The 12,345-nt window shown below is 47.6% G+C and overlaps 4 protein-coding genes across 4 annotated transcripts; 2 read left to right on the top strand and 2 right to left on the bottom strand.

The window, feature by feature from the left end:
* Positions 1 to 35: 35 nt before the first annotated feature.
* Positions 36 to 1,576, bottom strand: LY89DRAFT_642138 (threonine protein kinase). The gene is made up of 3 exons (XM_018211741.1): positions 1,390 to 1,576; positions 361 to 1,341; positions 36 to 314 (listed from the first exon to the last, which is right to left on the bottom strand). Exons 1-3 carry the CDS (start codon positions 1,480 to 1,482, stop codon positions 162 to 164), a joined length of 1,227 nt encoding a protein of 408 aa, XP_018073540.1. The 5' UTR covers positions 1,483 to 1,576; the 3' UTR covers positions 36 to 161.
* Positions 1,577 to 1,809: 233 nt separating this feature from the next.
* LY89DRAFT_695826 (TIP41-domain-containing protein) lies at positions 1,810 to 2,799 on the top strand (the record flags this gene model as incomplete). Its single annotated transcript, XM_018216788.1, has 3 exons — positions 1,810 to 2,129; positions 2,181 to 2,577; positions 2,680 to 2,799. The coding sequence occupies 3 exons, from the start codon at positions 1,810 to 1,812 to the stop codon at positions 2,797 to 2,799; spliced, it is 837 nt and encodes a 278-aa protein (XP_018073541.1).
* Positions 2,800 to 5,840: 3,041 nt separating this feature from the next.
* On the top strand, positions 5,841 to 9,484 carry LY89DRAFT_581710 (LuxS/MPP-like metallohydrolase; the record flags this gene model as incomplete). The annotated part of the gene is made up of 5 exons (XM_018209123.1): positions 5,841 to 6,107; positions 6,371 to 7,121; positions 7,293 to 7,578; positions 7,646 to 9,060; positions 9,117 to 9,484. 5 exons carry the CDS (start codon positions 5,841 to 5,843, stop codon positions 9,482 to 9,484), a joined length of 3,087 nt encoding a protein of 1,028 aa, XP_018073542.1.
* Positions 9,485 to 10,872: 1,388 nt separating this feature from the next.
* On the bottom strand, positions 10,873 to 11,919 carry LY89DRAFT_773299 (uncharacterized protein; the record flags this gene model as incomplete). The annotated part of the gene is made up of 3 exons (XM_018221931.1): positions 10,873 to 11,669; positions 11,755 to 11,765; positions 11,875 to 11,919. The coding sequence occupies 3 exons, from the start codon at positions 11,917 to 11,919 to the stop codon at positions 11,081 to 11,083; spliced, it is 645 nt and encodes a 214-aa protein (XP_018073543.1). The 3' UTR covers positions 10,873 to 11,080.
* Positions 11,920 to 12,345: the final 426 nt, after the last annotated feature.

Genomic DNA, 12,345 nt, shown 5'->3' on the forward strand with positions numbered 1-12,345 from the left:
GACCTTGTATCAATATGTATGAACAGCGAGGGGGTATTTGTGTCACGAATATATTGTTCAGCGTAGGCGTACAAGGAATATAATGATCTCCCAACTCCCAAAATGCCCCCAGCTTTCTGATACTTATGTCACCTAAACGCCAACCGTTGGTCATGAATTCGTTATTCGTCCCTCTCACTCGCTGATGATTTACTTCCGGTTGACTTCGAGTCTCTTTGACTAGCACGCTCCCCTCTCACGCAATGCTTGATAATCCATGGATGCTTTTGAACTTGATCTAGAGGTATCCGCTTCTCTGGATCCAAGACAAGAAGCTGAAAAGTCAGTGGTGCTCTTTTCTAAGGAAAGATGGCAACGTACTCTCTTGATCAGATCTTTCGCTTCAGGGCTAACAAAGCTTGGAACTGTCATTTCTCCTCTAGCAATCCTCCTCTGTGTCATCACAGGTGTGTCCTCAAACGGTGCCTCTCCAACCAAGAACTCGTAGGTTAAAACACCTAAACTCCACAAGTCCACCTTCTCATTATAGAAGTTGTCTTGACTTCCAGGCTTGATCATCTCCGGTGGCAGATAGTCAAGAGTACCACACATGGTATTTCGTCGATTGTTTGGTGCATGAACACTCCATCCAAAATCTGAGATTTTGATCTCGCCATGAATACCCACAAGGATGTTTTCTGGTTTGATGTCCCGGTGCATAACATGTTTTTTGTGGAGATACTTGAGGGCAGCAGCCATTTGTGCAATATATTGTGCTGCTTTCCATTCTGGAAACCGGTGCTCTCGTTGTAGGTGTTTGTACAACTCTCCCTTTCCGGCAAATTCAAGAATCAGGAAAATTCTCTTGCTGTCGTGAAAGTGTCCATAGAGTTGCAATACGTTCGGGTGTCGAAGATTGCTTTGGATCTCAATCTCCCTCCTGACTTGTTTCTCGACCTTGCCTTGCTGAATCTCGTTCTTGTGAAGAACTTTCAGAGCACACACAAAGCCTGAGCTACGTTCTCGAGCCAAATATACACGACCAAACTTTCCCTTCCCTAGAGGTCGCCCGATTTCGAACATGCCGAGATGGAATTGTTTTGGTGGTGCAGGTTGATCGTAGAGCTGATTCGATTTTCGCTCGACTCGTGTCAACTCGTCCGATCCTCGCATTGAGCTCGACATCTGTTTCCTTGACGGAGATCCTGCTCCATTCGGCATGTTCGAGGAACGCCATTGTGATGCCTGGGAGGGAACAGTAACGATAGTGCTTGTAGTGTTTTGATTTTGCAGCGCGATCTTTAATAGATTGGCTCGACTCGCATTCTGTGACAGTTGGGCGGAAGTAATGCTACTTGTCATCTAAGACGCATCAACGGGCTGAAAGATCATCTAACTCGTTCAACATACCTTAGATTTCTGATATTTGCTTCCATCACCAGGATCATTTTCATCGTTGACAGACATGCGCTCAAAGCGCGACTCGAGCGCTTGAGTTGCCATTTGAGAAGGTAAACGAATGACTGACTTGTAGGTGAGAGCTCAAGTCTTCGGCACCTCAATGTTCGTTCTGCTGTTGGTTAGTATTGTCTTGTTGAATCTTTCCAGATTTCTGATCTGTGTTGATGCCGGCAAGCAGGTCCTAATTTGGCGCTAGTGGTTGACGAAGCAACCTTCCCTGTTCGAAGTCCCCGCGATTTCGTGCCCCACTATTTCTTCGACATCAGGCTGCGCAACCTCGTCTCTCAAAATATATTCCAACCATTGCAGTCGCAGAGAAAAGCTCCCAACATTCGACTCAAAGCACCGCTGAATCGTTGAGAATACAACATGGCTTTTAATGGACCCATCGAGGAGGCTTTTCCAACACCTGATGCTGTAGACCGATCTACAGTTTCGCACGTACAGAAAGGCTTCAAAATCAGCGCGCGAAAGCTACCTATCTCGAAGTCTGGGCCGATCGATGAAATGTCCCACCGATTGGGGATTCCAGTCCCAGAGATGATCTTTGGTGACAACATGGTCTCGATCGAACACGTTGCTAGCGGATGGCGGCTGGAGTTTAACGCATACGATGCCTTGGACAGAGTCGACAAGACGGACAAAAACATGTTGAAAGTCGCTTATTCGCAAGAGTGGTCGAGCAGCAGGTTGTGATCCAGATTTCGGGTACATGAGCCAAATGCTGATCGACGATGCAGAGAAAAAACCCACGAAGGAATCAAAGAGGTCGTGAAGCCATTCGACTGGTCTTACACGACTGATTACAAGGGCACGGTTATAAATGGACAGGGCTTCGAATTCCAAACAGAAAAAGCAAAACCAATTCCAATAGAATTGTTGAAGCGGCCGGATCCAATTCTTTTTTTCGAGGAGGTCGTGCTCTATGAGAGCGAGCTTGATGATAACGGTATCTCCGTCCTCTCCTGCAAAGTTCGCGTTATGCCGGACAGGATGCTTCTGCTCACTCGATTATTCATGCGCCTCGACGGAGTTCTTGTCCGCATCCGCGACACTAGAATCTATGTGGACTTTAACACACGTAAGATCATAAGAGACTATACAGAACGGGAGGACGACTTCGAGAAAGTCAAGAAGGCATGTTTCATTTCGATTTCAGTCTCGCCTACATTGATGTTACTTCACCCCCCTGCAGTCTCGCAAGCCTAGCTTTCTTGATCATGGCTGACATTAATCTAGAGTTTATTGTTCTCGGGGAGATTACCCGGCGACATAACAGTCGCTTTGCGTGATCCGAACCAAATATCCCACTTACTTCCAGAAGTTACACATACATTAGAAAGCCTAGCAATTGCTTGATACTTTACTACTTGTTTTTCTTGCATAGCGTTGGAGTTAGCTGCATTGCATTGCTCGGCGTTACGGGTCGGAAACATCCCCGTATTCCGAGCTGATCGCCATCGAATAAATCAAGTCACCTAGCATGGGAAAGAAAATACGTGGTGCAATTCTTCAACTTCAGAATTTACGATCAGTATCGATTGCTGTACCAAATCAAATGACAGATCTATAGATCTTTCTCTTTCTCGCGGTCTGCCTGGTTCTTCCTGGGCATAACTCTCGTTTTGCTACCAACATGTGTAAGATTGCAAATCTGTATTGTTACTGCATGGGGAAGTATCTACCGTCTCCACATTTACGTTTGTTCATATCATGTTTACAGCTAAGCTACTTCAAAGTAATGATGAATAATGCAGAGCACTTCGTACGATTTGTCTAACCTAAATTCTCATCTACGATTTCTAAGAACTCGCCTCGGCCACGGGTGCTCGCGGATCCAGACATGATTCTCCCGTAGCCCCTACCTTAAAAAGCACCAACGCTATCTAGGGCTAGTCTCAGCTCCCCAAGATGTTCACATCCAACTTCTAGATGGTGGACGCTGGTTCGGAATATTATTCCAGGCCACTGCTGCACCAATCGCACATCTGCGCATCATAAATGGACAAAACTAATGTTATCAGAAATGAATGAATGAATGAATGAATGCATATCTGGTAGATCCAGAAGATTCCTTGATATAGATATGTGAAGTCTGGATGATGCTTTCTTGTTACTGCCAAGTGATGCTCGGGACCGAAGCCAGCCTTGAAGAGTCTCCTAGCAGTTAACGCTGGTTGCTTGGTTCTGTACGGTATTAATAGCAATAGTCGTCACATGATGGTCCCCATATCCAAATATGGGTTCGTGGAGATTACCAAGAAACTGGATGATGTCGTGCCATGAGGAGACATAACGGATGATGTGCTTTGCTGAAACACTGCTGGCCGTGTGCCAGCGGCTGGCTCGGTCAGCTTTAATCAATTCGCATCAAGCATTAACCTAGGTACCCCTCCACACCAGAAATGGAGGCTAAGATAAGATAAAAAGAACTAAACAGTCATGACACATGAAGCAAACCCAATAATAATAGCAAGTATGTATAGCAAGCACAGAGAGCTCTCTCGTGCCGCATGGGATCGAGATGGTGAAAACTCTAACACCGCCCGAATTGGTCGAGCACGAGTAGTGCGAATATGACGGCAGTACAGAGCCACCACTAGCATGCTTTTGACAAGACCTGGTTTCAGAGAAGCTGGGAGATCGGACACGATACTCGACGGGATCGTGATCTACCGAATCATCAGGCAAGGATACGCACGGAAGATGACCCGATGCGAGTGTATTCGTACTTCCAGAATACTTCTGGAGCATTTGATCTGATGCGTGAGGCAAAGTCAATGAGTGATCGGATCAACCTGGGATACTTACTCGCCCTGCGGCAAGGCAAGGCGAGGCCAGACAAGCAGCAGGCATTGACACGACCGTTGAGCCCATCACTACTAGAGATGCAGTTCATGCATGACTGGTAAATCACCACCCTTCGCTAGCCAGCAGCAGCTGCAGAACGAGTTCCAAAGACCAGTCAGTACTCACTGGCATTGCCAGGGTTTGCAGAGGGCGAGCGAAGCGTCACCTTACAGCGTTAGAAGCGGCATTCCCAGGAACAGCATGAGCAGTAGTCGACGTCGTTGACAAATAGAACGGCGCGGGGCTGTCGAGTATCTGGGTATAATCCTGTATCACCCGTCACAGTCATGCAGCATCGACCCCCAAGTCTCGTCGTCCCATCTTTGAGCCCACACATCTGTACATCTTCAGTACGTATCGCCCAGTGGACCAGCTTGTGCGGGCGTGGGCGACGGTCCTTTGGTCTTCTTTGGCTTCTTTAGTCTTCATGCGTCGTTCGCTTTCCGAGACATGGATCGTCGTCGAGACGGGCGTAGCAATTATGTGTAATAAGTGGAGATGGGCGTGAACCGTCGACCAGGTGGTTGGTTGCAACGATGAAACTTCTCTCCGAGCTCTGGCTGAGGTGTTCGCCATGTGTCGGGGATTTTGTTGGTCTGGAAGGGCTGCGCTGCTGCTGTTTTGACTAGGGCAGCTGCAATTATAGACCAGGTCCGACTACCCTGTGGAAAAAGGATATGCAGCCAGGCCTTGGGTGCATATATTCATGACCTCCTTGAGAGATTTCACCGCTATATGAACTGTGAGCGTTGTCCAGCCGTGACTCTGTCCATCCAGTTGAAGCCCGTCGAGTCCAGTCTTTCGCTCTGCTTTTGTCGAGGTTATCGCGCTAGAGATTCTTCCTGGCGCTGAGAGCTGCAGAAGAACCACCTCAACTCAGTACCACTTTGCTCCTCCTGCACATCCCACCACCGCGATTCCGCAAACGAGACGCAGACGCAGAGCAGACGCAGACGCAACGCAGCTTCCTGACCTCGCCATCACCTCACCATACCAGAAGCTGCCCTCGGTTGCCTCCATATTGCCTCATTCGTGAGCCCAGCAGCTTCACTCGTCCCCAGAACGGACGTGGACTCGTTGCACAAACCTGGGGTCACCAATCATCTCGACGAGGGTCGTCTGTGAGCACCTTCACCAGCTCCCAGCTACTCTACATGCGCCTTCCTCTCCTCGGTCTCCTGCCGTCAACACCACACACCCTTCATTTTTTGATAGCCGCCGCCGCGCAGGCGTCATCAGTGCTCCGACGGGCACCTTCACAGTCACCGCACTTCCATTCACTGGTTGGCGACAGTAATAGATTGATTCAACCTTCCCGCGGTAGTCCAAAAGCATCTCGATTCGCACAGACCCTTTCTCTCCTCAACCCATCCCGACCCTTAACCCGCCATTTCTGTCAAGCGCAAGCCTTTCCTGAGCTAGGCGGGGTCCATCATCTTCGAAAACCATCCTGTACCTTTTCCATTAGCACTTCAAAGAACTTTCGTCCGCTTCCCCCGAAAACCTTTCTACAACGCGGCTCCTGTTCACCATTGTCGAGATCTGCTACCATGTCAACTCTATCCCAACCTCAAACACCCGCCGCGCTTCACAGCCCCCTGAGGGAACACAGACACAGACCTGTCGAGAGGCTCACAGACCGTCTAGAGACCCCGTCGCTCGACGACAGGTCGTATCGTGTTGTCCGCCTGCCAAATCAGCTCGAGGTGCTGCTGGTCCACGATGCAGAGACCGACAAGGCTAGCGCGGCTATGGATGTCAATGTGGGCAACTTCAGCGACGAGGAGGATATGCCAGGTATGGCACATGCTGTAGAGGTAAGCATTTGCGGGCATAGCTTGAGCTGGCAGAACCGGCGCAAGACTATGCTAGAATCATACATCCAACTCACTAGAAAATCGCTAATTCTCTGTGCAGCATCTGTTATTCATGGGAACGAAGAAGGTATGATATATTTCTCTTGTCAATTGTGGTGTATGGCAGAGAATTATGAAACCTCACGATCGACTGGGATGCTCTGCATGGGTGTCAACCCGGGAATTGTGCAATTATCATATTTTGAAAGCTAACATATTTACAGTACCCAGTCGAGAACGCCTACTCCCAATACCTCGCCCAATACTCCGGAAGTTCAAATGCATACACTGGAGCTACATCTACAAATTATTACTTCGAGATCCAAGCGCAAAAGGCCGCAGATGCACCTGCTTCACCCCTCTACGGAGCCCTCGACCGATTTGCACAATTCTTCATTGATCCCCTGTTCCTTTCGTCGACTTTAGACAGAGAGCTACGAGCGGTTGATTCGGAGAACAAGAAAAATTTGCAGAGCGACCAATGGAGATTTCATCAATTAGAAAAGTCGTTGTCCAATCCCAATCATCCATACTGCCACTTTTCTACAGGAAATTTCGAGGTTCTTAAGCAACAACCAGAGGCACGAGGTATCGATGTTCGACAAAAGTTCATGGACTTCCACGAAAAGCATTACTCAGCCAACCGTATGAAGCTGGTAATCCTGGGCAGAGAGCCTTTAGATGTCTTGGAAGGTTGGGCTGCAGATTTGTTTGCTGGAGTTCGAAACAAGGACCTGCAGCAAAACCGATGGGAGGACGAAGCACCATTCAGAGAGGTCGATCTTTTAACTCAATGCTTTGCAAAGCCAGTTATGGACTCGAGACAGTTGGATCTGTCGTTCCCATTCATAGACGAAGAGTTGCTTTTCGAATCGCAGCCAAGCCGGTACATCAGCCATTTAATTGGTCACGAGGGACCCGGTAGTATCATGTCTTACATCAAGTCGAAAGGCTGGGCGAATGGCTTAAGCGCAGGTACGTTAATGGTTGTGAGATCATGGCAATATTTGCCGACGAAAGACTGGCGAAGACGAATTCTGTAAGCAATGACTCGAGTGAGGCCTTGCATTCAGCGTCGATCCTTTGCCATACATGATACCCTGCCCAATTTTGAACTTGTGCAGACCAAGACTGACATTATTTAAGGTGCATATCCCGTATGCCCAGGCACTCCTGGGATCTTTAATTGCCAGATCCGGTTAACGGAGGATGGCCTCAAGAACTACAAGGAGATCGTAAAGGTGTTCTTCCAATACGTATCCTTGTTGCGCGAGTCGGCACCTCAAGAATGGATTTTCGAAGAGCAAAAAGGTCTTGCGGACGTGGATTTCAGATTCAGGCAGAAGACTCCGGCCAGCAAGTTCACCAGCAAGACAAGTGCAGTCATGCAAACACCGCTTCCTCGAGAATGGCTTCTAAGCGGACATAGTCGGTATGTTAGAATTTTGTTCTGCTATTCTATTTTGAGAATGTCTGCAAGTAACTGACTCGTGTTTCAGACTTAGGAAGTTTGACGCAGCAAGGATCGAGGAGGGACTGGCCTGTTTACGACCTGATAATTTTAGGATAACGGTTGTTTCACAGAAGTTCCCCGGTACTTGGAAGCAGAAGGAGAAATGGTACGGTACGGAATACACCTATGAGAAAATCCCTGCGGATTTCATTGCCGAGATCAAGAACGCTGCAGCTAGCACGACAAAGAATCGCTTGACGGAGTTACACCTACCGCACGAAAACCAGTTCATCCCTACCAAACTTGAAGTGGAGAAGAAAGACGTCAAAGAACCAACTCTCTGCCCCAAGCTCATTCGACACGATGAACTTGTCCGCACATGGTGGAAGAAGGATGACCAATTCTGGGTGCCCAAGGCCAACCTATTCGTCAATTGCAGAAATCCATTGCCTAGCGCCACCGCAGAGAATCACCTGAAAGCAAGACTTTACACCGACATAGTGAGAGATGCATTAGAAGAATACTCATACGACGCGGAGCTTGCTGGGTTGGATTACTCTGTCTCCAGTCACTCTTTGGGAATCGAGATTGCCGTATCTGGGTACAATGACAAGTTACCAGTCTTGCTGGAGAAAGTTTTGGTTACGATGAGAGATTTGGAAGTCAAATCAGAGCGATTTGATATCATCAAGGAGAGGTTGTTTCGAGGTCTCAAGAACTACGATTTTCAACAGCCATACAGCCAAGTTGGTGACTACACAAGATGGCTAAACAGCGATCGAGGCTATATCAACGAGCAAATGCTCGTCGAGCTTCCTCATATCACAGCCGCCGATATCCAACAGTTTTACCCTCACCTCTTACGACAAATGCACATTGAGACCTTTGCACATGGAAACTTGTACAAGGAGGATGCTTTGAAGTTGAGCGATCTTATCGAGAGCATCTTAAAGCCGAGAACACTACCTCAAATCCAGTGGCCTGTAACACGGGCTCTGATGTTCCCACCAGGAGGCAACTTTGTCTATCACAGAACCTTGAAAGATCCTGCAAACGTCAATCATTGCATTGAGTACGTCCTTAATGTGGGAGATAAAGCCGACCGACCACTGCGGGCAAAGGCACTTCTCTTCGACCAGATGACTCACGAACCAGCATTCGATCAATTGAGAACAAAGGAACAGCTTGGATATGTTGTATTCAGCGGCGCACGTTCTTCGCCAACGACGATGGGATACAGATTCATCATTCAAAGCGAGAAAACCCCGGAATATCTTTCTGAGCGCATCGACTCCTTCCTAACTTCGTTCGGTTCCACCCTTGAGAACATGCCAGAGACTGAGATTGAGGCCCATAAGAAGAGTATTATTGCAAAACGCTTGGAGAAGCTGAAGAATTTGGATCAAGAGTCAGGCAGATTATGGAATTATATCGACAACGAGTATCTTGATTTCGAACTAGGTAAGCTTCGCCCTCCCACATAACTACTGCACATTTCTAACATTGATGATCTTTAGTACATCAAGATGCCGCCCATATCCGCCAGATCTCGAAAGCTGACATGATTGACTTCTTCCAAAAATGGATTGCGCCAAATTCTCCATTCCGATCGAAGCTGGCAATCCATCTCCATGCCCAGACATCGACACCTGAAGAATCATCCGTCCCAGTCGTCAGCAAAGCAATGCAGACACTAGGTCTCAGTAACAAGGCCACTAATGGAGATGTCGGAGATGATTATCCAGCACCCACGGTCGAGGCCAACGGAACAACATCATACATCATCAAAGACGTCAGGCAATTTAAATCCATGCTCCAGATTAGTGCTGGCCCGCAACCAGTCAAGGATATCAGTCAGTTCGAAGAATTGGACTCTAAGCTATGATTTCCGAAGTTTCATGAATCAGACGAAGAAACGCATCTCTGTGCATAAATTTTACTTCATTCGAAAAGTTTGTTGTTGTTGCATTGCATTGGAGTGGGGAGTGGGAGTGCGTTAACATGAAGCCTGGAATTTCCCATGCGCGTCAGTGGTCATCATTGCACAGCGGAGGGACTCATTGCTGGGAGTCGAGGAAAGGGATTGTAGATTTCATCGGGGAATGGCATCAGCTCAGGCTTTGGCATTGGTGGGATGCATTTTCTGTATGTGTGTGTGCATTGTAGATACCCGATTCAGAAATATGATCGCTTCTCTACTGATTTAAAGTTTCTTTTCTTTTTCGTGACGCGGCTAGGGCACTAATTAATATCTCAATACCGAGCCGGAATCCCGAGTCTCCTTGATTCGTGCATGCGGCGGTGAGAAACTGGCGGATTAGAAGACGTGGTGGAAATCCCCGTTTCTGGAACGGAAGAAAGGTTCCGTGGTTCGTTGTAGCTAGCTTGGGGGAATGAATGCTGGTAAGGGAATGTGATATATGTATGTATGTATAAGTTGCTTGCTTTTTTTTTTACGTGTTCATCGGGTTTTCTTTTTGTGAAGGGGGAGGGATTTTGTTGCACGGTAGGTACCTAGGTACCTTGGATAGGAGAGCGGCAATTGGAATTTTGTGACATGTGAGGATCGTGTTGCTGTACCTCGGTCTCGGTCCCTCCTTTATATACGATGGAATGGCGTGGTTTTGGGTTAGCGCTCGGTTTAACGGAGACTAGAGAGAAAGGCAAGGGTCCCGTCAGACCTCCTTTCTCTTTTTCAAAGTGAAGGGGGTTTGGTGAGTTATAGCTCCCTATGTTATCTTGTCGGAGAGCTATAATCTCACAGCATTTCCGGTCTGTTATTATGCATACTGCACGACTAAGATATTGAACTATTTGGGATTTGATCTAAGACGTTTCTGATGCAATATAAGGATAGAATGGCGTAGTGTACACGTAAATTGGAATGTTGAGAGCAAAGCTCGCTAAGTTCAGGGGCTTCGCTTGGGTAGTGGATGCACAATGCACGCTCGCGGTATGCTTAGTACTCACAACTCTCCGGATCAAGAGCCCAGGTACTGGAACTGCAGGATTCACGGTCATGGGAACTCTTGGGCTCGGAGATTCTGAAAGCATGACTGCGCTTCGCAGCCTTAGAAAGTTTAAAATGTTGGGACATGCGACAGAGGCTCAGATCAAAGACTTACTGCATTGTTTTCTATCTAGCCAAAGACTATGCCAGGGCACAAGTACACACCACTTACTTTCCTCTCTGGGGTCCTAAAATCTTACATGCTTAAATTTTCCGCTCGGTTTGTGCTGTCTTGGATTCGAGGTCTGCATCTGTTGCAGCTGGTGGGAGGAAGCATTTCTTATTCCATAGTCTCGACTACCAAGACTTCGCGGAACCTGGTCCAAGATCAACGAGTTTGTGTGAGCCAAGGATGAAACGTATTCCAGATTTTCCTCTCGCATATATCGCAGAGAAGTCTTTCTTCATACTTGATCGATATCGGACCGCACAGGTGCTCAGCCTTGCATGACCCCCATGAGATCCCACATCTCACTCTGGAATTCCGCGTCTTCTTGCATTGCTAGAATGGTTTGAGGCTCGGGATCGTTTGGTTGAACGCTGCTGATGAGTAGGTGGACTTGTAGGCTGTTTGCTAATTTGCTCCATCTGACACTTCTTCATATCAACATCAAAACGGAAGCGGAATTTCGCAGGAACTAGAGTCTGGATGGCAGTTCTCAGGCTAGTGCTTTCGATGGAGAATGCTTTAACAAGATCAATGGTGAGCTGCTGGTGATAATTTTCTGGCTCGATTTTGTTCCTGGCAACCAGCGCCTCCACAGTGTATTTCCGTAGGGAACTACCTTCTCGGGTTTTCTTGTAGATACGCACGAGCTTAGAGGTTGGAATGGATCGCTCGTATTGCACCCGGGCTTCTTCCAGGGCGTTCACGACCTCTGTTTGCAACTTTGGGGTCTGCGCGAAGTCCGCGATGAACCAAAGCTCCACCAGTACCTCGCTTTTAACGTTGTCAAATGGGTATGGTAGTAAAGCCAGAAGACGAAGGACTGAAAGGCTTCGGGGCACGTATTTTGCAGGGTCATGGTTCGGGCATTTGAATTGATCTGGGATTTGAAGACTGGAGAATGTTAGGCAAGAAAAGTTTTGTAGGACGTCGAAGGTTGCACCGACGTTGTCCAAGACAATTTCGAGCCACATCATACCTGGTGGGTTGCTGTACTTCTTAGCTATATCTAGAAAAATATGAAATCTCGAGTTACTTGGTTTTGAAAGGAGCTGCTGCGTTAATTTCCCCTGAGCATCTAATGAGCATCAAGTCGGACCTTGCTGCGGTCAAACCGTGGGGCATGTTCGATAATGCTAGGCATTGCGGATCAGATCACAGAGGATAATATTTGACGGTTGTGTTTTGGGGGTGGTGTAGATAATGTCCGGTCCCTGAAACGTAGGGCTCGTCAGTGCTATGCGCTAACGAACATGGGGACAAAAGTCCGTGCGTTCAGGGCATCAGAATCATGAATTTTATTAATTAATTAGCTGTAGACCAGCCACATCGCTTAATTAAGTCGTGTACCCAGAAGTCCTGCTGCTCAATAAGCCCATTGATCCATTCCTGAGGAATTTTGTCCCATTCTTCTAATACTGCTACAACCATTTGAACCTCAGTTGTTGGCTGCCTTAGGCGCCTATGGAGAGCTTGTTTTATTCTCCTCCAGCACTTCTCAATAGGATTCATATCAGGGCTAACTGCAGGATGGGGGAATAGAGTAATACCCATAGAAGTACGCCAAGTA

This window comes from Mollisia scopiformis, assembly GCF_001500285.1.
Source record: "Mollisia scopiformis unplaced genomic scaffold LY89scaffold_8, whole genome shotgun sequence".
In the NCBI taxonomy this organism is placed as follows: domain Eukaryota; kingdom Fungi; phylum Ascomycota; class Leotiomycetes; order Helotiales; family Mollisiaceae; genus Mollisia; species Mollisia scopiformis.

Coding starts and splice junctions, on each gene's coding strand:
- LY89DRAFT_642138 (XM_018211741.1), bottom strand. CDS start 1,482: ATGGCAACTCAAGCGCTCGAGTCGCGCTTTGAGCGCATGTCTGTCAAC. Junction 1,342..1,389: donor GCAAATATCAGAAATCTAAG/GTATGTTGAACG, acceptor GATGCGTCTTAG/ATGACAAGTAGCATTACTTC. Junction 315..360: donor CGAAAGATCTGATCAAGAGA/GTACGTTGCCAT, acceptor CTGACTTTTCAG/CTTCTTGTCTTGGATCCAGA.